Genomic DNA, 23,465 nt, shown 5'->3' on the forward strand with positions numbered 1-23,465 from the left:
TCCTTTACATCATATTTCATCTATTCGATGTGGTTTAGATACAACAATAGAAAATGGTAAAATTAACTTCCTTAAATATAACAGTATTTATAATTGTATTGAACAATTTAACTTATACAAAAAATTACCATATCAATTTACTCCTGTTTATCAAATCATATCATTAATTCTTCGTGGAATGTCTGAAGTCGAATATATGGTTGATACTGAAAATAATTAAACGTTTCTTTTCCTTAAATTAACTACTTTTATACTACTAATAATATATTTATTTTCTTTAACATAAATTAATAACATTTTCATATAGTTCTTTTTATATTTCATATCACTCAGTTTCACATTTTGACATCATTAATTATGTTATCTAAAAATAAACTGAATTGAATAAGGAGAGACAAATATTTAATTAATAAATACTAATGTTTATGGTCGAGCATACATACGAGTCCATTCTCTTGCTGTATCTTCAAATTGTTTCTTATTAGCTCGTAATACATTAGCTACTTCTGGATCAAGAGGATCAGAAGGATTAGGATCAGTTAATAAAGATGAAATACTTAACAATACACGAGAAAGAGTTAAAGCAGGACTCCATTGATCTTTAAGAATGTCAAGACAAATAACACCATTCTTATTAATGTTTGGATGATATACTTTTGTCATAAATGTTACTCGTGGTGCTTTAAACGGATAATCAACTGGGAAATGAACGTCTAAGAAGAATAATCCTCCTTGATATGGAGAATCATCAGGTCCAGTTATTGTTGCAGTCCAATGGAATATATCATCTCCAACTGGTCCAGCACTACAATTGCAAGGAGGATCCTGTTGGATCTCCCTCAACTCTTTTTGAATTCTACGCATAGCCATCTTTGAAAAATAAGACAACTAAAAATTATCAGTTAGAGGATTAATAACATTAAACAAAAACCCTAAAAATCGAAAAAGGAAAAAAATTCAATCAAACACAACACCAAATAATGATGTTTTATATTTTATTCCTAATTCTTCACAATCAGTTTTTGATGGTTCATTTACTGTTTGATCATTTGACATAACCATAAAAGGATTTACAACAACACTGATTGTTGTTGTAACTGGACATACTTTTGGATCAATAATATCTTTAATCCCAAGTTCAGGTGGAAGAATAACAGGGTCATCTTCTGAAGTTGGAAAAGACTGTGCTAATAATGCAACTTTAGGATGAGGATGTTTTTGAAGTAATAGATGTTCCCATAAAAATGATTCTTCAATATGAGTTTCACGTAAATCAATATCAAATTTAGAAGATGCACTAAATGGTGTTGTTTCAAATGGATCAACATCTGGATAACGATATGATGGAATTGCTGGTCGATGAAGTAAATAATGAATTTGAGGAAGTGCATAAAGAACTTTAAGAATAAAGTTTAAAATAATAAGAATTGATCCAGTTGGAGCTTCTAAACAAAGTCTTAATGATTTTTTTATAAAAGCAGCTGAAGCATATAATGGAGTATAAGAACTTATAATATATTTATAAAGTCGATCATAATAAGTAGACATAACAGGACTCAAAAGTAATCGAGGAGTTAATGTAGAATATAATAATTGAATATATGAAGGAACAGTTAAACCATGTTGTACAATAAGATGATGTAAACACATAAGAGAATATGTTTGATATAAATAATTATTTGATTTTGAAAAGTTTAGTAAATAATCATAAAATAATAATGGATCAAATTTAATTGATTTTACTTCAATAGGTGTTGAAACTCCTAATACCATTTCTAATGTTTTTAAGAATTTTAAAGTTGTTTGTTTATTCATTTCGAATGTAATTAATTTATGAAGAGTTGGTAACATTTTAACATTCATAGGAAATAAGTTTAATAAATTTAATGTATTTTCTACAATACATTTTCTTGTTTTTAATTCAACAACTACTTTTCTAATGAATGAATAACCCTATTTTTTTTTAAATTAAAGATAGAGAAGTCAACAAACGGTAAAATATTTAATGTATTCATATTGTTTTTAATAAAACTCTTGAATTTAGTTTTATCTAAAGGGAAAGGAGAAGTTGTTAGGACTTTCTTCAAATCCATGAATATTAAATTTCTTTTTTTTTCATTTTTAGTTTTTATATTTTTAAAAAACAAAAATATGTATTATAAATAATAAGAAAAATGTTATTTTTGATTAAAATTTATTTGTTATATCATTTAGTTGTTATAGTTTATTTTATCATTTCTTACGATTTTTTTTCTTATTTTTATTCATAGAGAATTATAAAAAGATGAAAGATATTGGTTTTTTTTTGATTTTGAACTTCTCTTTATTTTATTCTTCTAAGAGTTTTTAAATATATTTTTTTTTTATTTCTTCATTCTTTTGTTTCATTTATTAAATGATATATTATTGTATTGTAGTTTTGTTAATAGTTTCATTAATAATTTGAAGTCTGAATGTTTATTTCGTCTTATTGATATTATTTAATTCTTATATTATTAAAATGTATTATTCCTTAATCAACTTCTATTTTAGATAAAAACATAGATTTCATTAATAATTGATAATGTCAGTAATTAATATATTCTAATTTGCTCAATGAATAAAATAATATATGAGAAGTAATAAAATATTATTCAGACATTTTTGTTCTTCTTTATCTTTACTTTGTGATAGACTATTTGTTTTATTATTTAATACTCATTCATTTCTATTTTTTAATATAATAAAACATTTTCCTTTTTATAGTAGGTTATTTCTTATTGTAGTAATATAAATTTCATAAGACCCTTTTCCAATGCAGGAAATACAACAAATTTTAATGTCATGGCTATTGTATAAAACCTTTGTGTCTTGTAAAGAAAAACAAACAAGACACAGAAATTCAGTGTCATACAAAAAAAAGAAATGTCAATAGTAATAAATGGCATAACAATAATAAAAGTAAAAGAAATACCAAGGGAAAAGGGATTTAGAAGATGAAAGACACAAATAAAAACAAATAAAAAAACAAAGTACAGTAATAATAAAGATTACATAAATAACAAATATAAATGAATAACAACAAATGATATACAAGAAAGAATAAAATGAATAACAATTGAATGGAATAAAAGAGAGTATGAAGAAATACTCAAAAAGAAAAAGATAAATGAAAGAAATAAAGAAGAAATTAAAGAAAAAACAAAAGATTGGGAAGAAAAAGACATTAAGGCGATTGAAGAAGAAATTAAAAACAAAATCCAATTAAAGAAATGAAAGAAAGATGTAAAATTGTAAGAATAATAAATAACAAACATAGCAAAAGGAAAATACAAGAATAAATAGGAAATAAAGAAGAAAAGAAAGAAATTATACAACACTAATAAATATTTTTAAGTAATAAATAGAAATATTCGCATAAAGTATGTTTTACAAAAACCAATAAGTACTGATGATACTTTCAATTAGAGTTTATAATTCACCTGAATCTTCAATTATAACAGGTTTAGTTGTTTCTCCTGAACGATTTCCTTGATTCATAACTTTTTCACAAACATCCATTCCTTCAATTACTTCACCAAAAACAACATGTCGTCCATCTAACCAATAAGTAGGAATCATTTCAATGAAAAATTGACTGTTATTAGTGTTTTCACCGTAATTAGCCATTGAAACCAATCCTTTCTTAGTATGGTTTAATACAAAATTTTCATCATCAAACATATCACCATAAATACTTTCTCCACCAAGTCCATTTGCACTAACAATATCTCCTCCTTGAATAATAAATCCTGGTATTACACGATGAAACTTAGTTCCTTTATAATGAAGTGGCATTCCATATTTTCCAATTCCTTTTTCACCTGTACATAATGCTCTGAAATTTTCTACAGTTTTAGGTACTATTTCTCCATAAAGACCAATTACAATTCTTCCAACTTTTTCATATCCAATACGAATATCTAAAAAAACTTTGTTAGTAATTTTAGGTTGTACTTTAGGTGGCGGTTGTGGTCCTCTTTCATTCTCAGCAAAAACAGTTAAAACACATAATAAAAATAAGAAACGCATAATATTAATTTACGTTTATAATTTCTTAGTTCATTTAATTTAAACAACTATTTATTAAAAAAATTTAAAAAAATATGGAAAAGAATTCAATTAAAAACTTACTGTGAACCAGCAGCAAGTTTTGATTGAAGTTCAGCAATTTGAGCATCTTTCTTTGCAAGTTCAGTTTCAAGGTAATTAACTCTATTCTTGAGTTGTTCCCATTCTTCTCTAATTTCTTTATCACTCTTTGGAGCTTCAACCTTTTTAACAACTGGATTGAATGAGGCAGCAGGTTTTTCTGGTGGTACATATCCAGGAGCAAAATTGAATGACATATCTGGTTCATTAGAAGTACCTTCTTTCCATTCGTTAGCAGTTTCAACAGGAATACCAGCATATGTATTTGGGAAAATATCATCTTGGAAGATTTCTGATTTTCTTGGTACACAGAAAGAGACTGGAACAACTCCATCTCTAGTAACTTTCATAAATCTAGTAATTTCACATGTTGTAGTATTGCAAATTCTCTTTGGAATAACTCCTAATCCAGATTGTGGTTTTTCTCCTCTGAAAGTATTAAGAGAATAGAAGTATGGTTTTTTCATGAACAATTTCAAAGTATGAAATTCCTGAATCACCTTTACCTCCAAGATAAAGAATAGATGAATCTGGATCATAGAATGGCATAAGAACACCTGATTGATTATCAACTGTATGTCTACAAAGTGGTGTAGCAAGATTTCTTGGATCCCAGAATGCCATTTCTCTTTCAGCGTTTCTTGAAAATCCAGTTGTAAAGATCATTTCATTGTTTTGCATCCATAAACATCTCATACCTTTAGATCCTTGATGTGCAAGAACATCACTAGCAACAGTTTGTTGTCTTGGATCAATAATTCTAATTTTCTTATCTTTGCATGTTGAAACAAGTTCACTTCCAACTCTATTCCATGCAACTGAATTAATAATATCAGTAAATCCTCCAATAGAAAACATTTCTTCACCTTGTTCAATATCCCAAATTTTAATAGTAGTATCAGCAGATGAAGTGGCTAAAACATTAGATGCACATGGATTGAAATTACAGGTACCAACCTTTCTCTTATGTCCTTGAAGAGTTTGAGCAGCTTCATGAATATTTCCTGATGGACAATCTTCTGGAATATTCCAAATGCAAATATTACAGTCTTCAGATACTGAAGCAATAAGATTATCATTAAATGGATTGTAGTCAATATCAAGAACTGTTCCTTTATGTCCACTAACAAGGCAAACATCTACTTGTTTTCCAACTTTAGTGTATGGGATAACAGCAAAAGCTCCTCCTCCAGCTACATCCCAAATCATTGAGAAATGTTTGCAACCACAAGCAATCATATTAGAATCCCATGCGGATTTAGTCATTTTAGTTCCACTGTATTGTTGGTCAATTTTAAATTCAGTACCAAAGACATGTCTATACTTTGAGGCTCTAACGAATTTGCCAGACATCTGAGTTTAATGATTTCAATTCAAGTTCTCGTCTTTTTGAGCTCTGCTTAAACGCTTGGATCTGAATCTAACTTTTCTCTGTTTTATTTTTAGAATTCTAGTTGAAGTTTTTTTTTTAGATGGAACTTAAAATTTATAATTTTTTTTTGTTTTTTTTATTAAAATTTTGATAAATCAAATCAGAAAAAGTAATAAAAGAAGAATAAAATAAAACTGATGGTGAGGAATTTTTTTAATAAAATAATTACTGAAAAAGAAAGTAAAAATGCTTAAAATAATAAAATAGTAAAAAATAATAATAAAAATAGTATTTAAAATAGTTTATTAAAGAAGAGAAGAAGTGATTAAAGTTGAGAACTAATAAATCAAAACAATGTTGTTTATCTTTTTCATCCTTGTTTTGGCTTTTGTTAATGCTCAAGAAGAAGCTGTTATTGAAACACCAGATGAAAACCAAGTTAGTCCATTAATAATAGAAAAAAATATTGAAGATGACCTCTTTTTCACTGAAACAGAGGTAACTATAGTAGTTACTGTGACAAATCCAGGACCATCAAATGTATCAAATGTAGTTATTTATGATGAAGTTCCTCAATGTATGAAACTTGTTGAAGGTCAAAGTAATAGTGTTACTTTTGATTTTATTCCAGTTGGATCAACTGTTAATCTTACTTATGTTGCTGTACCAATTCTTACTGGTACTCATTATATTGATAGTGCTTATGTCAACTTCACTTTAAATAGAATGAAAAAACAATTAATATCAGATCCATTTGGTAGTATTTTCATTCAACCATATAAAGGATTTATTTCAGTATGTATTGAATGGGGTGTCATTATTATTATTGGTTGCGTTCTTTGCCTTCTTTGGGCTTTTTATAAATCTAAAAAAGAAGCTTATAGACAAAAAGTCCTTCGTTCTAAAGGATTTGGTACTGTTTCACCAACTACTACTACTTCTCCAAAACAATCTACTTCTTCAAAAGTTGCTGAAAAACAAAAATCTGATTAAAATTGAATTATCGTTGATTCATTCAATTCTTTTCTTTCTTTTTTTTTAATTGCATATTATTCTTATATTTTTGGTAAATATCTATCTTTTCCAAAATGTTTTGAAACACAATCAACTTCCACTGTTTGATTTAAACTCTTACACAAATAAATTCCTAATGTATCTTCTGATTCAGCAAAATTTGAAAATTTTAAGTATCTCAAAAATATTTCTAATTGGTTTTTAGAACGTAAATTTCCCCAAGCACCCCATAAGTGTATTTCAAAAGTGTTTATTGTTCTTTTATAATATTCTTTATATGGTTCAATTGCTATTTTTGAAAAACATGTATTTTGTTGATTTTTTTCCATTAATTTTAATATATGTTCAAATGCATTTATTGAATAACTTTGATCATCTTCAGCAAATAGAACAAAATCATTTGGTTGCATATTTTTAATTACTGTTTGTATTCCAATTTCAAAAAAATAATTAATTGTTAGATGTTTTACATATTTTGTTCTACTCCAATCTGGATTTCCTGTTCTACTCCAAGTAGCTGATAAAACTTCATTTGTCCAACTTTCTCCTGTTATTCCTTTAAATTTATTTAAAGGAGGTTCGATATATGAAATTTCTATTTCAGGAAATGATTTTGTAAAATCATCTATAATATTATTGAATATAGGAAACAAACATGAAACAATACATCCTTTAATAAAGAGAATACGTTTAATTACTAATGTTATAGGTTTGTGTTGAAGTGCTTGTTTTAAGCTTTTCATTGAAAGGGAAAAACAAGGTCTTTTTTTTGGACCAACAACAACAATTATTGATAATGAGTATGAAAAAGATTGTAAGAAAAATAAACTAAAGAAGAAGAGCATTGTTGAATGTATTAATAGGGTTTTTAACTTAGTTTAAAAAGGAGGATTTAGCAAATTATCTAACAGTAAAAATATTATATTTTCAACAACGATGAACTATTTTCGTTGATGTTATAAAAATAAATTTGATGAACTTCCATAAGACAGAATAAAAAAGAATTTACTGTTAGAAACAAAAGAAATAATAAAGATGAAGTTTAGGTTAAAAATTTTGGGTAAGATGAAAACAAAATAAAACAAGTTAAAGAGATAAAAATAGAAGAGAATAATTTTAAGATCAGAGGTAAAGACTATTTAAATCTAAGAAATAAGAAAAAAATCATAAGATTATGAGTAGTGAAGAAGACAACCAAAATCTCGTTAAATGCGCAGAAGAAATTTGTGAAGTATTTGCTGATAGTGTATCATCTCTTGTTTTAATGCTTGTTGCTTTACAAGAGAAAAATAAACCACCAAGACCAGAGATGCAAATGTCTATTCAAAGTGTTGCTGAGCAATCTGACAATATTGGACAAATTGCAAAGGACCTTGCAGAAGAAGATTATGAAGAGTATCCTGATATTCAAAAAGAAATTCTTGACGCAGCTGAGGAAGTATTTACTGGATCAAGTGATTTAACTCAAGCAGCCAATAACCTTAAAACATCTAACTTAAAAGAAGGTTATCAACAACTTGTTGATGGATGTAGAATTTGTGGAACTAATTGTATTAAATTGTTACAAATTGTCTATGGAGCTACATTTAAGAAACTTGCAGCTGAACAAGAAAAAATGAGAGAGCTTGCAGAACAAATGGATACTAAATTAGTTGATGAAGATCCACAACGATTTGCAGATATTGCAGGAGATTTATGTTCAGCAGGTTTACAAATTGCTGAAGATATGAGAACACAAGCTGATGGAGAAGCAGTTCCATCAGATAAAGCTGAGATGCAAGAACTTGCTGATAATATTGAGAAGTATTCAAATGAACTTCTTGATACAGTTAATGCATATCTTGAAGATCCAGATAATGAAAAGTTAAGAGTTGAAATGGAAGAAGCTAAAGAAAGATTAATGAAAGAAATGGAAAAGGCTAAAGAAAGAGTTGCTAAAAGTCAAGAAATTGTTAAAAAACAACAAGAAGCTCTTAACGCACAAACAGCCGCACAAAATGCTAGTATTGATGAAAAAATAAAGAACTCAAAACCAATTGTTCCAAAAGAAGAACAAGTAAAAACAGGACTTTCTGTATTAGAAAACTTAGATAAAGCTGGAGAAGCAGTCTTTTGGAATAATCCAAAAGATTTTGTTTCATCAACTAATGAAAATATGCAAGAAATTCCAAAATTTGTAGATGGAAGAATTGCTGATGCTAGAAATGAAAAGAACCCAGAAAAAGAGGAAGAAGCAAAAAAAATTAAAGAAGATTTCCAAACATTTGTAGATAATGCTAAAACTGCATTTTCAGAACCAGAAAATGATGCTAAGAAAGAAGCAGCAATTCAATCATATAAAGAAGATAGAGCAAGAATTGTTAAAGAATTACAAGAACTTGGAGTAGAAGATATTCCAGAACAACCACAAGTTGAAGAAGCTACATTTGATATAGAAGATGAAAGTATTATTGCCAATAGTGAACAAGCACTTAAGACTATGCCAAAAGATAAATTAGATAAATTAAAGAATACTTATAAACAAATAGAAGCAATGGAATATGCAGTAGATAATGGAGATAATAATGCATTTATTTCTAATGCTAAACCTGTTATTAATGATGTTCAACAAGCAGCACAAATAATGAACCAAGAAGCAGTTAAAAATAAAGATGTTAAGAAAAAGAAAATTGCAGAGAATCTTAGTGAAGATCTTGCACCATCAATTAATGATTCTAAAGCATCACTTGTTGATAAAGAAAATAAAGCCAAAAAGGAAAAGGCTAAACAAAGTTTAGAAAAATTAAAAGAAGATGTTGTTGATGCTCTTGTTGTTGAAGGAATTACTAAGAAACAAGCTGAAAAAGCACTTTCTGAAAAAGAAAGAAATGAAGAATTAATTAAAGAACTTTTAACTATGAAGCAAGCAGCTGTTGAAATGCAAGATGCCGTTAATAATAAAAATACAGGTGCATTAGCTAAAAATGCTAAAGAAGCATTAACAGCAACAAAAGCCACTGTTCCAAAAATGAAAGAAACAGCACAAAAACAAAAGGAACCATTACTTGATGCATATGCTGATAATATTCAAAGAAAATTAGTTCCAGCTATTAATGATTCCAATACATTTATTAAGGATTCAAAAGATGAGAAGAAAGCAGAACAAGCTAACAAGGCTATTACTGAATATATTGAGGCAATTGATGATGCATTGAGAGAATGTAAAGCAACACCAGATGAAATGCAAGTTGCAGTTAAAGTAAAAGAAGACAGTGAAGTTACAAAGAAAGCAGAGAAAACAAAAGAATGTACTAAGAAAGCAAGAGATTGTTTATTTAATGGAGATTTAGATGAATTAGAAGATGCAATGGCAGAACTTGATGGAGCACAAGATGAGATGTTAAGAACTATGATTGAAGATGCTAAAAAGAGTGGAAGAAAAGATGATGTCAAAAAAATTAAAGACACTAAAGAAGAATATGAAAAAGCTTCAGAAGAGGTTAAAAAAGCTAAAAAAGATCCAAAAGATAAAGAACAAAGACAAAAAGCATCAGAAAAATTAAGAAAATATCAAGAAACCCTTGATAAAATAATGGAAGATGAAGGTAAACCAATAAAAGAAACAGAAAAAACACAAAACAAAGTTGATGAAGATTTAGAATTATTGAGAGAGGGAATTGAAAATGTTGATAGTGAGAAAGTGAAAGAAGCAAATAACAAATTAACAAAAGATTTTGAAAAATATAAAGCTGAAAAAGAAAAAGAGGGACAAAATGTTGATGATGTTTTAATTCCTGTTAAAGAGGCACAAGCCGCTGCTGTTACTGCTGCTCGTGATCCAAAGAATATTATTAAAAGAAAGAAGGCTGTTGATTCAATTAAAAAATGTAGAAATAAATTATATAACAAACCAGAAGAAGTTAAATCAGATGAAAAACAAAGCAAAGAAGATCTAAAAGAGATTGAAGAAATTGAGGAACTTGCTGATTCAATTATTCTTAATGATGATGAAGAGGCACGTCTTTTAATTGAAGAAATTGCAAAAGCATCAAGAAGAGTTGCAGAAGCACTTGAAGAAGAAAATGAAGAAAAACTTAAAAGTGCATTAGAAGAGCTTGAAAAGAAAAAGAAGATGAAGGATAATGTTATCAATAAAGCAATTGAAAGATGCCCAGAGGAGGATAGAAAGTTATTAAAACAATCAAATGAAAAAATAGATAAATTAAGTGAAGAACAAATTGAATTAGCTAAACAAGCATTAGAAGATGGTAATATGAAAGAAAAAGCATCAAAAGCTAAGAAGAATTCTGGAGAAACATCTAAAGTTGCACAATCCATGAAACCAATGTTAGGTAAAACAAGTGAAATAAAAGCAGAAGAATCATCTAAAGCTATTTTAGATGATTGTAAATTAGCAGAAAAACTTGCAAAAGAACCAAATGAACGATTAGCTAAAGAATTAAAGAAAAAATTAGCTAAAGACGTTGAGAATTATGAAAATGCTATTAAAGATATGATTGAAAATGCAGATATTACTCCAGAGGAAAAAGAAGCTCTTTTGAAAAATCTTGAAGAAGTTAAAAAGAAGGCTAAAGAAGTTGATAGTAATTTAGATAAACTTATAAAGAATCCAAAAGATAAACAAGCACAAGAAGACTTAATTAAGTCAGCTAAAGAATTGAATGAGTCTGTCAATAAGATGAATGATAACTTTGATGTTGAGCCAAAAGCAAAATGCAAGAAAACAGAAAGAGTACTTGATAAATGTAAAGAAGCAGTTCTTTGTAAAGATAAGGAAGAAGGTAATAAGGCATTGAATGAATTAGATAAACAATACGAAGAATTAATGAAGTCAATTGATGAGGCAATTGCCAAAGAAAAGGATGCAAAGAAAAAGAAAGAATTAGAAGAGGCTAAGAAAAAAGTACAAGAATCAATTGCAGAAGCTAAAAAAGCTACCAAAAAAGCACTTGATACAAATAATGATGAAGATATTCTTGATTGTGAAATTGCATGTGATTCAGCTAAAGCTGATGTTGAAAAGTTAAAAGAAAAATTAAAAGGAGGAAAGACTAAAGGTAGTAAAAAATCATCTGTTGCTGATAGAATGAAATATCTTGCACATGCCAGAAAAGCAATGAAAGATAAAAACTTTGCTATGGCTCGTGACGACCTTCAAAAATTGAAAAAATTATTGACTGATGCATTAGATGATCCTGAGTTAGATGAAGAAACTAGAAATCAAATTGAAGACCTCATTAGCAAAATTGATTTTGCATTAGAAGACATTGAACATGCCGAAGAGAATGGAACTCTTTCAGAAATTAATGATATGGTAGCACATTTGAATGACTTAACTGGAAATGATATTACAGAACAAGCTAAAGCTAAATCAAAGGCTAGAGGAATTGCTGCAAGAGCTAGAGGAGGAAAGAAAACTAATCTCTCTAACCTTGTTAAAGGATCACGTGATCTTGCTAATAAAATGAAAGGACTTAAATTCAATGTTAAAGATGAAGCACATGAAAATATGGATGGACTTAGTGATCAAGCTAAAGCTGCTCTTGAATTAAATGATCTCTTAGATAATATGTCTGATGGAGTTGATCTTGATGGTATGTTAGGAAGTATGACAGTTGATGAAGAACCAGCTGAACCACCAAAGAATGAGTTAGAGTCTCAAATTAATTCTGTTGCTGATTTAATTAAACAAACTGCTGCTGAAGAGTCAAAACCAAAAGCTACTGGTAAAACAAAAGAAATTGCAAAAGCCGAGATGCCAGCTGTTTGTGGAGATATTGCTGTCCATTTCAGAGAACTTGCAAAACATGCATCATGTGCTAATAAAGAAGGTATTATTGTTGAAGGTAGAACAATTGCAGCTGCTATTGGACAATTCTGTAAAGAGCTTCAAAAGGCTCAGCCAATTTGTAAAGATCCAAGAACTGCTGATGATATGGCTCGTTCACTTCAAGCATTAAGAAATCTTTCTACACAACTTAAGATTGTCTGCTCAGTTAAAGCTGCTACAGTTGGAAAAGGTGATACTGAAGGTGATAATCAACTTATTGCTATTTGTCAAAATATTGGAAATAATATGAAAGGTGGTATGGAAACTCTTGCTGTTGCAAATAGAACTAAGCTTCTTAAAAACTAATCTAAATCATCTTTATTTTATTTATTTGTAATGTTTCAATTGAAAAAGAAGAGATAGACATTTTTCAATACTAAGGAATATATTAGTTTATATTATGTTTATTATTATTTTGTAATATTTTTGAGTCTTGAAAAGAAAAAATAAATAAGAATATACAAGAGAATGAATATAAATAGCAGTAAATTGGATAGTATGAATAATAAATAAAATACAGCGAAAAAGTTAATTAAAAGAGAAAGAAAAAAAAAATAAATAATATAATAGTAGTAAAAATAACAGCAATAAGAAATGTAGAATATTATCAAAGAATGAAATGAAAGTGAAATAAGCGAATATGAAGAAAGAAATTAAAAAAAAAAATAAGAAAAGAAATAATGATATAGAACAAGATGTGTAATTAATCCAAAATAAAAAGACAATGGAAAAACTTCAAGAAGAACAGAAAGAATTGAAAAGAAGAAGATAAAAACAATATTCAAAAGAAAGAAATAAAACAAAAATAAAATGAATGGTTTTGATGAAATAGATTAAATATAATGGAAAGTATTTGAAGAAAAGAAATAGGATAAAATGATATAAAAAAATAAGCAATTAATAGTTTCAATAAATAACTTAATACATACAAAGAAAAATAAATTAATAAAGTTTTTAAAAAATGAAATTAAACCCAAAAATAATAAAAAAACATTGTAATTAAAAATACGATGTATGTCATAGACTATTAGTTCAACAAAAGACACTCAGTAGATCTAATAACAAAGTAGCTTTTTTTCAATAAAGAAAAGAATAATAGATAAACGAATCAAATAACACTTAATTAACTAATTTTTATTAAATTTTATTATAACTATATTATATAAATTTACTATTTCTTTATTTCTTCTTTTGAATGTTTCTTTTCTTTATCTCTTTAAATTCTTCTTTTCTTTATTATTCATGTTTTATTGAACTTATTGAATTTATACACCAATACTTTTATAATATTGAGTGAGTGGTATTTCAAATAATTAAAATTTTTAAGATAGTTTAAAGAGAAAAAAAAGAAATAGAATTAAGTTAGTTAGAGTGAAGTTGAAGTAAAATTTAATCAACTAAATTCACGTAATGACAGATAATGAGACACATAAAGGATTGAATAGTAAAGTTATGATTCAAAAATAGTTTTATTTGAATAAAAATACAAAAGTATCATGAAAATTCTGATTAATATACTTTTAAACCCTCAAAAGTAGAACTCCATTATATAAAGTAATGGATAGTGATAGATCTATTGTTACACCAATTTTAATTCCTTCAAGCCCTACTTTAAATTCACTAGAAGACTCTGACTCTGAGAAAGTATTGTTATTAGAACAATATTCAAAAAGGGAAAGACAAAGTTGCTTATTTTATGCACCTAAAACAGTGTTTATATCAATGTCAATACTTGTATTTCTTACATCCATTGCCATTTTCAGTGTTGTTATTCTTTATACATTGAATCTGTTGTAATTTACTAATATCCTAAAATTAAAAATTTCCTTTTTATTCAAATGAATAAGAAACTTCAATCTCTTGAAAGAATTTTTCTTTTAGACATTTCTAAAAAAAAGAAAAGTTCATCTAAAAAAATTAAATTCATTGTGAAAAGTTAAATGTTTGGACGAAAGAAGATTGTTACGATGAAACCTATCAAAAAATTACCACATGGAACAGTTAGACATGAACTTCACATAAAAATTAAAGATGGAGTTAATAAAGGAGATATTCTTCATGCTGTTAAATGTCCACCTGGACAAAATATTAATGATTGGGTTGCTGTTAATTGTTTTGACTTATTTAATGAAATTAATTTAACTTATTCATCTATTACTGCTTTATGTACTACAACAAGATGTCCTGTAATGAATGCTGGTCCTAAAATGGAATATGTTTGGATTGAAAATAATAAGTCAGTAAAATTAAGTGCTCCAGAGTACTGTGAAAAGTTATTTACATGGGTTCAAAATTGTTTTGATGATACTTCTATTTTTCCAGCTGAATTTACAAGTAAACCACCAAAACAATTTGCAGAAACAGTAAGGAAAATATTCAAACGATTATTTAGAGTATATGCTCATATGTTTTATAATCATATGGAACATTTAGAACAACTTGGTATTCAAGGAATTGCTCTTCGAGGATTTAAACATTTTTATGCATTTTGTCGTCAATATAAAATGTTAGGAAAAGAAGATGTTGTTCCTTTACATTCTCTTGTTGAAGACTTAGATAAAGAATTTGGGTTCAAATCTTTGTAATTCAGTTTTTGAAAGTTCATTTTTAATGTTATAATAAACAGTCATTTATTTATTTGTTATCACTTGGAGTTCAACGTCTGGAATAGATGCTTTCATTCTTTTCTTTTTAATTATTGCATAGATTATTGACGATGTTGCAGTGATAATAATAAGTGCACCAAATATTGCAGTACAAATCAAAAGCCAAATATTATATGATTGAGGTACTTCATTTGTTTCTAAAAATTAGTCATATTCATTTTACAAATTAAAATATTACAAACCATACATTTGAATATGTAAGTTACATGTTGTAGCATTTGTTGAAGATGCTTTTACTCTATATGTTTGACTACTTTTTCCATAAAATGAAGCAGAACAAAACCCATTTCCTCGTTCTGTATTATATGTTAATGTTTGTTCTTTTACACAATCAAGTGTTGACGTTAAAATAACATGACAATCCAAGTCTGTTGTTGGACATGCGTCAATGTAAATCATAAGATTATATCCATCCATTGTCATCCATAATCCTCTATGATAATTTCCACTTGGGTCAATAGTAATAGGATCATCTTGTGCAATAGTAGTACTAATGGTTTGAGGTAGAACAGTCTTTCTTGGGTTCTGACAAAAGAACTGTTTTTTGTATGGGGTAATTTGAAGGAAATATGATCCAATTGACTTATGAACACTAGAAATGAAAATATAATACAAAGTATTATATGTTGTATTTAGTTGTAAGAACGATAATCCATTTTCATTACAACCATTATAATCTTGTAATAAACATTTTTTTGATATAACTCCATTTGTTTCAGTAGCTTTCATTATTGTTATTAAAGTATCAAAATTACTAAAAGAGTTACATAAAGATATGTTGATTTGATTTCCATCTCCTTTAAATGTATACCAATAGCCATACTCATCATGAATACAATCTTCGTTAACAGAAGGGTTAATAGAATTTATTTCATTTTCATGATAAAATGGGAGAGATTGAATATGAAAATAAGGTATATTTGTTAAATCTTCTTCTTTATATGATAAATACTTATAATAAACAAAACATTAAAACTTACCAAAAAATAACAAACGATTGAAAAATAATAATGAAAAAGAAGATTGAACTTTTGAACAAATAAAAAATGAATAATTTTTATCTGCTTCAACACTAAAACTATATCTTGAATAGATGCCACACCCACCACTTGAACGAGATTTATATATTAATTCATTATTGTTCCAACAATTAATAATTTCATAAATATATGTTGCAATTGAACTTGTTGAGTCACAAGTAGAAATTACAATTTGCTGGTTGTTAGAGAGATGAATATTTGTTAAAATACCATAATATGGAACATCGTCAATATAAAGTGTATTGAAATTATAAACAGAAAAAGAAGATGGCAATGAGTTAATCAAAGTACCATTTTCACAGTTATTTGCATAAATAGTAGAAATAAATAACAACAACCAAACCATTAACCATTTTAAGTTCTTTTCTAAAAATGCGAATTTATTTGTATTACGTTTTATATAACAAATAAAGTCAAACAATCAATTAAAACGACTCTTTAATTTTTTCTTGAATCATATCTTCTCTCTTCATAATAATTTTTTCGTCGCTCACGTGAATCAGAACGACTTCGTTCTCTATAACTACTTCTTTGTCTACAGGAACGAGAATATCTTAAATTTGAAGTTGGAGGTCTTGAATGCTCACGTTGGTGATGGTCAGAATATTGAACAAACTTTTTAAGATCACTAAATGAAGTAAGACTGTCTTCATCAAGTTCATGAGAATTAGGCTGAGAAGTTCCTTTAAAAAATTCTAAAAGAGGTTTGTAATAAACTTGAGGAATTCGCGGAAGAATACACCCCTCGAATTTTGGTTCAAGAATTAAGTCTTTAACTAAACATTTTATTTGTTTTGTTTTTTCTCCATGAAGAGATATGTTAACAACAGCACGATCATCAACAAACGGTTTAAGGTATGAGAGTAATAAATTGAATTGTATACTGTAACGTATTATTAATGCAGCAATACACCTAACATATTTGTTTGAATGAGTACTCATCATTCTGATGTCATCTGGTGTTGGATTTAATTGAAATAATCTTAATAAAACACAAAAAGCGGTTGAAGGAGATGAACTGGATTTTTGGATATATGGGCTTATGTAATGAACATCATTTATAATAATATCAATAAGGTCTGAAATTGAATGAATTGAACCTAAAGTTTTAAACATATAATCAGAATGAGTAATATTTGTAAATAAAATAGAATCGATGTTCATTGTTCTTGTATTTCCTTGTGTTGGAAGTGTTTTTCCTTCACTCATTTTAATTCAATAACAGATTTATAGTTCTTTTGTTGAAAGGACAAAAAAATTGATTAGTTAATATGAAAAGATGTTCATATTAAAAAAACACAAATCATGTGAAAAATTTTTATTTTTTTTTTTTATAAAATTAATCATTAACGAAAAATTTTATTTCATCAAACGTCTGTTATGTGAGAAAAACTAGGAAATTAAAGAAAGAAGTTGATTTTTGAATTAAAAAAGGAAAAAATAAAATAAAACTAAAAAATAAAAAACTAATATTTTAATACCTATGCAAGGTCATGATGCTTTGAATGAAGCAGAAAATGGGGTGATGCTTGTCTCTTCAGAAGAAATCCCAAGAACACAAAAACAAAGAAAGAAAAATTGGAAATGTGTTTTTCCTAATTGTAATGAGCCAGTAAAAACTCGATTTAATTGTTATGCTCATGTATGGGATGCTCATTTACGTCAATACTATACTCAAAATTATCCTGACATGTATCCAACAACTGCGTTCAAAAAAACACAAAATAAAACACCAATGAAAAGTCTTTGTGAAAAGTATATGATTCAATTAGTTGAAAAACCTAATTCAAAAGAAAAGGGAAGTAGCGAAACAAAGCAACAAAATTCATTAAATGAAGTAATTCAACAAATTCCAATTATCGAACAAAATACTCTAAAAACTGAACAAAATATGACTTATACTATTTCTCCTGACCAAACTTCTAATGGTGTTCGTGAAATAGAAATGTCTTCACCAAATCAATCAAATGAAATATCTCTCCCTTCTCCATCAAGAATAACAAATAATCCTGAACAACTCTCTGAATCAAATTATCCATTTGCATTCTTATCTGAGTATCAATTTAATAATCAATTTATTACAAATAATTATCATATTTCTCCAACTGATCAACCAATTCAACAATTTCAACCAACTGCAACAATTGCTATTGAAGAAACAAATCAACAGAACCCCAATATTATTCAAGACAACTCAGATTTTATTAAAATAGAACAAATAACTACTCAATTAAAAAGGTTACATGTTTTTGGTGAAATATTTGCTGAAAATGGATATCTTGTTCGTTCTGATGCTAGGTCTAAAACAGATATTCAAACAATTGAAAATGCATTAAATTCAGTTACTTCTTTAGTTGGTAAAAAATATGCTTATAAAAATGAGCCAAATAAAATAAAATATGGATTTATTGCACAAGAAGTTCAAGAAGTTATTCCAGACTTAGTTCAAAAAGATGAAAGTGGTAATTTGAGCGTTGACTATTTAGGTGTTATTCCATACATAGTAGAGGCATTAAAAACTATTCATGACAATTCAGTAAGTTTAGAAAATTCATCAAGAAAAGAATATACTGAATTATCTCAAATTGTGGAAGACGCTGTTTTACAACTTCAAATGTTAATGGAAGAAAAAGGGAAACATATCTTTCTTGAAAAAGAATCAAGAGCTTCAACATTATTAACTTTTGATATATTTGGACCACCAATAGTGGTGTTATTAATGGGAATTATGTTTAGTATTTTGAGTATAGTTATTCCATTTTTTGTTCCATACTTATTCTTTACTCTTGGAGTTTTAGTTGTTGTTACAATTGTTCTTTGGACAGTGGTCATTGCTCAGAGAAAACAATTAAAAGATTTCTTTGTATTTAGGATTATGAAATTACGTTGGTTAAAATCTCAATTCTTTGTTTGGTTTTCTATATTAACTCTTATTCATGTCTCTCTTCTAATATCAATTTTATTAGGATATGGTGGGTTAATTATGACAGCAGTTTATATTATATTCTTTACTTTGTTAGCTGCAGTTACATACATCCTTCATATATCACCAAAGTTGCATTGGAAATTTACATTTACAGTATCATTGTTTATTCTATCATTCATATTAACTATAATATGTTCTATATTATTAACAATTTTTCAACCATTTATTTCTTTAAATATTAGAGAAATGAATAAACCTTATCATGTAAATATTCGTCCTAATGAGCCAATAACCCCAATGGTATTATCATCCCCTCCTTGGAATTGTTTTTCCCCTCAAATACAAAGTGACATTCCACTACCTCAAAATTTAACTATAGTAATGCCTTCAAGTTCAACTCCAAATTCTGTTTCACCAACTGTCCGAGGAATAGTTTCTGATGACATTTCTACTAATGATATTGAATTTTATATTGTTTGTTCAGGACTTATTAAAGTAAGTTATGGCAAAGTTACACTTAAATCTTGTGAAACAAAAACTAATGAAAAGACTTGTTTAAATAATAAATGTGGGTGGTGTTCAAGTACCAAAAAATGTGGGTTTTGTGAACATGGTGGTGAGTTTTGTGATAATGATGACACACATGGTTGTTAGTTAGATAATGTAATGATAATAATATTGCTGTATTAAATCAATTGTTTTCTTTTGATTTTATTTTTTATTTAAATAAGATGAAATGAATTGAAAGTTGTATGTTAAGAAATGTCATATATACATTACAATATTTCAATGAGCTGAGTCACGCTTATCATTTGGTTATGAAGCTGCCATTAGTTAGAAAACATCTTATTCAATATTGCAATAACAGCAGGGATTATTATTGATGGCTGAGCGTCATTTATTATAATAGAAGAATTAGTATTTGTAAAGATGATAGTATTACATACTTGTTAGAATGTAAGTTTATTTGATAATATAGGTTTTATTAAAGAAAATGATATTCATGTTGGTGGTAAAAGAAATTAGCCATTAAATTCAAATAAAGAAGAGATAGTTATTTGAATGAATAATAAATGAATTAGTATTGTTTGAAAAAAAAATGTTAATTCAATGTAAATAAAAGAAAGAAGATAAGAATCTCAAATTTCTCTACAATGAAAAAAAAACAGATGAATAGTTTGTGAATAAAAGTCTTAAATTACAAGATGTAGTTAATTTCTGATGAGCAAAGAATGATAGAAAATAAATATAATACCATTTATTAAAAATAAATATTCAATTGGTTTGACATCTTTTGGTATTTTATTTCAATATTTTATATTTTTAAATTCTTTTTCTTATTCTTTTTCTTTTAAAAAATTTTGAATATTCAACTTCATATACCATATTACCTCTTTAACTGTTTTTCACGTTTAAATATTTCATATTCTTCATCATAAATATAAATTGTTTCAATGATATGAAATAATATTCTTGAATAATGAATTAAATGAATTATATTTCAATTAAATTATCACATATTTTATTGAATTTTTTTAATTTCCATTTCTAAATTAATAAAATCATTACTATCATCAAAATGCTTTGACATTAGCATTATTTCATTATATAACACAATTTCATTCATTTTTTATTATTTATTATTGTATTTTGATTTGAGCTTAAAATATTTTTAAGCTATAAACCTTGAGTTTTTATTTTTTTAGCTTTATTTTTAATCTAAAAATCAGATTTATTATGTTTTAATTATTGATAAAATATTCTAAAAACAATAAACAGATTGAATAGAATATAAAAATTGAATGATTTAATAAAGGCAATAAATCAAATATCAATGAAAAGAACTGAAACAAATTGAAATGATTTAGAAGAAATGTTGAAAGGCAATTAATCATTAAAATCCATCAATTTACATAAGAAATAAATGTAGTGTTTTTAAGTACTCAACCAACTGATACACAATTGCAACTCACTTTGGTGTTGATAAAAATGAATAAAGAAAGTTAAAAAGACAATGAAATATAGTTTATAATGTTTATAAAGAGGTAATGATGAATAATTGAGACAATTGTTTGACCAAGAATAACAAGAAATAAAAATGATAGAAGAATAGAATGAATAAGCAAAAGGTGCAATATATGAATTGTTTATTATATGATTCTGATGCAATGATAGAACTTATAAATCAAAAGATGAAAAAGAATTGAAATATATTGAATGAAACACTTTAAAAAGATGTATGAAGATAATGATAAAATGAATATCAATGAAACAGCATGTCAAGATATAATAAAATACAAACACGAAACAGTGTGTCAAAGAGAGATAAAGAAAGAATATCATAATGATTATTTTTATCAATAATACACTTTTTAAATTATTCTTTCAATAAACAACGAGAAATAGTACGATGTTTATTATATGTATTATAAACAGTTTTAATAATGAAGAAAATAGAGGCGTTAGAAACATAAACAAATTATACACAATGGATTAAAAAGGCAACAAAAAGCAAATAATAGAAAAAAAGAAGAGAAAGATATAAGCAAATAAAAGAAAGAAGTAGAATATAAAGATATAAAAGAATAAGAAGAAAGTAGAAGAAGAAAGAAGATAAAAAGTAATAAATCACAAAGATGTAATAAAAGAAGAATAGAAGAAATAAATGGTGTATTTTTATTATAAAAAATAGAAATATGAAATAAAAGTGTCTAATTTAATGATTTAAAATGATTAATATTATTTTATTAATGAAAAACATTTTATTCCTTTTTATGTTTATTATTTATATGTATAATTTCAACATGATGTTTATTATATATTCAATCATATATGTTATGTTATTATTATAACATGTAACATTTAATAAAATATAAATATAAATGAAAATGATATGATATGAATATATGATATAGAATATAAAACAAAAGAATAACAAGAATAAATGATAAATAAAACGAGAAATGATAATCAATGATATAATAATAAAATCAAAGGGCAACGAAAAAAAGCAAATAATTGAAAAAGAAGAGAATGAATGATATAAAAGAATAAAAAGAAAGTAAAAAGTTGGATATGATGAAGAAAGAATAAAAGTAGAAAGGAGAGAATATAAAAAGAAAGAAGATAAAGTGTAATAAAACAAAAGAGATGATAAAAGAAGAATAGAAAGAAAAAAATAAAGGATGCAAATTTTATTTCAACAAATAAAAAAAGCGCAAAATTTAATGATGCAAAATTTAATGATGCAAAATATTTAGCAACATATTTTATTGATGCAAAATATTTTGAAATAAAAATAATTCATCATTTGATATTATTATATTTGATAATAAATTATATTATATATTAAATACATCATATTTCTTTATTATTTATCTTTCTTTTCTTTTTATTATTTCATATATTAAATTATTATTCATTCATTTATTATTTATATTTCATTTATTAAATAAAATGAAAATGAAATTGTAAAATATCAATTAAATATTCATGAATAATTTATTAATATTTAATAATTGAAATAACAAATAATAATGTAACAATAATGATATATTCAATATATTCTTTATTTGATTTGTTCAATATTAGATTATTTTATTTCATTATTTTATTTCATTATTTTATTTCATTATTTCATATTCATTTATTATTTTTTAAAATCAAATAAACAATAATATTGATATTCATTCATCATATTCATTTAATATAATAAATATACACAACATTTCAGAATAAAGAATGAATAATTAAGAATGAAAATATTGATTTATTCAATATTTTATTCAACATAAAATCAATAAAACATATATTTTGATAATACACAAATGAAATAATAAAGAAATATACAATACTAAAGAATTAATAAAAAAGAAATAAAAAGAATGAATAAATGAATATAAAATTGATAAATAATAGAAGAAAGAAATAGAAAAACAACGAAAAACAAATAATATAAAAAGAATATAAATATATAAAAGAATAAAAATAAAGTAGAAGAAGAATATAAAAATAACAAATCACAAAGAGATGATAAAAGAAGAAAAGAATGAAAATGGTGTATTTTTAATGTAAAAATTAGAAATATGAAATAATAAGTGTCTAATTTTATTGTGTAAAATGATTAACAATATTTTATTATTGAAAAATATTTTACTCTTTTTTATGTTATTATTTATATGTATAACTTCATCATGATGTTTATTATATATTCAATCATATGTGTTATGTTATTATAACATATAATAAGTGATAAAATATAAATGAAAATGATATGAATATATGATATAGAATATAGAAAAAACAAAAGAATAATAAGAATAAATGATAAATAAAACGAGAAATGATAATCAATGATATAATAATAAAATCAAAGTATAAAAGATAAATTTAATATTAATATAAATAAAAAGAGAATAAATATAAATCGAAAATAGATATAAATGAT

At 26.0% G+C, this 23,465-nt stretch overlaps 11 protein-coding genes across 11 annotated transcripts, besides 2 other annotated features; 4 read left to right on the forward strand and 7 right to left on the reverse strand.

Annotated features, from left to right (window-relative positions):
* Nucleotides 1-423: 423 nt before the first annotated feature.
* EHI_083560 (ubiquitin-conjugating enzyme family protein) lies at nucleotides 424-870 on the reverse strand (the record flags this gene model as incomplete). The annotated part of the gene is made up of 1 exon (XM_647599.1): nucleotides 424-870. One exon carries the CDS (start codon nucleotides 868-870, stop codon nucleotides 424-426), a length of 447 nt encoding a protein of 148 aa, XP_652691.1.
* Nucleotides 871-957: 87 nt separating this feature from the next.
* On the reverse strand, nucleotides 958-2,015 carry EHI_083570 (nuclear complex protein 4, putative; the record flags this gene model as incomplete). Its single annotated transcript, XM_647600.2, has 2 exons — nucleotides 958-1,936; nucleotides 1,993-2,015. The coding sequence occupies 2 exons, from the start codon at nucleotides 2,013-2,015 to the stop codon at nucleotides 958-960; spliced, it is 1,002 nt and encodes a 333-aa protein (XP_652692.2).
* Nucleotides 2,016-2,781: 766 nt separating this feature from the next.
* Nucleotides 2,782-3,263: a repeat region.
* Nucleotides 3,131-3,353: a repeat region.
* Nucleotides 3,354-3,450: 97 nt separating this feature from the next.
* Nucleotides 3,451-4,050, reverse strand: EHI_083580 (peptidyl-prolyl cis-trans isomerase, putative; the record flags this gene model as incomplete). The annotated part of the gene is made up of 1 exon (XM_649326.1): nucleotides 3,451-4,050. The coding sequence occupies one exon, from the start codon at nucleotides 4,048-4,050 to the stop codon at nucleotides 3,451-3,453; it is 600 nt and encodes a 199-aa protein (XP_654418.1).
* A 98-nt stretch (nucleotides 4,051-4,148) lies between these two features.
* EHI_083590 (coronin, putative) lies at nucleotides 4,149-5,523 on the reverse strand (the record flags this gene model as incomplete). Its single annotated transcript, XM_649327.1, has 2 exons — nucleotides 4,149-4,597; nucleotides 4,671-5,523. 2 exons carry the CDS (start codon nucleotides 5,521-5,523, stop codon nucleotides 4,149-4,151), a joined length of 1,302 nt encoding a protein of 433 aa, XP_654419.1.
* A 373-nt stretch (nucleotides 5,524-5,896) lies between these two features.
* Nucleotides 5,897-6,573, forward strand: EHI_083600 (uncharacterized protein; the record flags this gene model as incomplete). The annotated part of the gene is made up of 1 exon (XM_649328.2): nucleotides 5,897-6,573. The coding sequence occupies one exon, from the start codon at nucleotides 5,897-5,899 to the stop codon at nucleotides 6,533-6,535; it is 639 nt and encodes a 212-aa protein (XP_654420.1). The 3' UTR covers nucleotides 6,536-6,573.
* A 24-nt stretch (nucleotides 6,574-6,597) lies between these two features.
* On the reverse strand, nucleotides 6,598-7,299 carry EHI_083610 (uncharacterized protein; the record flags this gene model as incomplete). Its single annotated transcript, XM_649329.2, has 1 exon — nucleotides 6,598-7,299. The coding sequence occupies one exon, from the start codon at nucleotides 7,297-7,299 to the stop codon at nucleotides 6,598-6,600; it is 702 nt and encodes a 233-aa protein (XP_654421.2).
* A 431-nt stretch (nucleotides 7,300-7,730) lies between these two features.
* Nucleotides 7,731-12,692, forward strand: EHI_083620 (uncharacterized protein; the record flags this gene model as incomplete). The annotated part of the gene is made up of 1 exon (XM_649330.1): nucleotides 7,731-12,692. The coding sequence occupies one exon, from the start codon at nucleotides 7,731-7,733 to the stop codon at nucleotides 12,690-12,692; it is 4,962 nt and encodes a 1,653-aa protein (XP_654422.1).
* A 1,634-nt stretch (nucleotides 12,693-14,326) lies between these two features.
* EHI_083630 (Mob1/phocein family protein) lies at nucleotides 14,327-14,971 on the forward strand (the record flags this gene model as incomplete). The annotated part of the gene is made up of 1 exon (XM_649332.1): nucleotides 14,327-14,971. One exon carries the CDS (start codon nucleotides 14,327-14,329, stop codon nucleotides 14,969-14,971), a length of 645 nt encoding a protein of 214 aa, XP_654424.1.
* Nucleotides 14,972-15,016: 45 nt separating this feature from the next.
* Nucleotides 15,017-16,438, reverse strand: EHI_083640 (uncharacterized protein; the record flags this gene model as incomplete). The annotated part of the gene is made up of 3 exons (XM_649333.1): nucleotides 15,017-15,189; nucleotides 15,235-15,987; nucleotides 16,048-16,438. 3 exons carry the CDS (start codon nucleotides 16,436-16,438, stop codon nucleotides 15,017-15,019), a joined length of 1,317 nt encoding a protein of 438 aa, XP_654425.1.
* Nucleotides 16,439-16,530: 92 nt separating this feature from the next.
* Nucleotides 16,531-17,301, reverse strand: EHI_083650 (uncharacterized protein; the record flags this gene model as incomplete). Its single annotated transcript, XM_649334.1, has 1 exon — nucleotides 16,531-17,301. The coding sequence occupies one exon, from the start codon at nucleotides 17,299-17,301 to the stop codon at nucleotides 16,531-16,533; it is 771 nt and encodes a 256-aa protein (XP_654426.1).
* A 274-nt stretch (nucleotides 17,302-17,575) lies between these two features.
* Nucleotides 17,576-19,672, forward strand: EHI_083660 (uncharacterized protein; the record flags this gene model as incomplete). The annotated part of the gene is made up of 1 exon (XM_649335.1): nucleotides 17,576-19,672. The coding sequence occupies one exon, from the start codon at nucleotides 17,576-17,578 to the stop codon at nucleotides 19,670-19,672; it is 2,097 nt and encodes a 698-aa protein (XP_654427.1).
* Between the last annotated feature and the right edge of the window lie 3,793 nt (nucleotides 19,673-23,465).

Source organism: Entamoeba histolytica, genomic scaffold (assembly GCF_000208925.1).
Source record: "Entamoeba histolytica HM-1:IMSS scf_1104750517573 genomic scaffold, whole genome shotgun sequence".
Taxonomy (NCBI): Eukaryota; Evosea; order Mastigamoebida; family Endamoebidae; genus Entamoeba; species Entamoeba histolytica.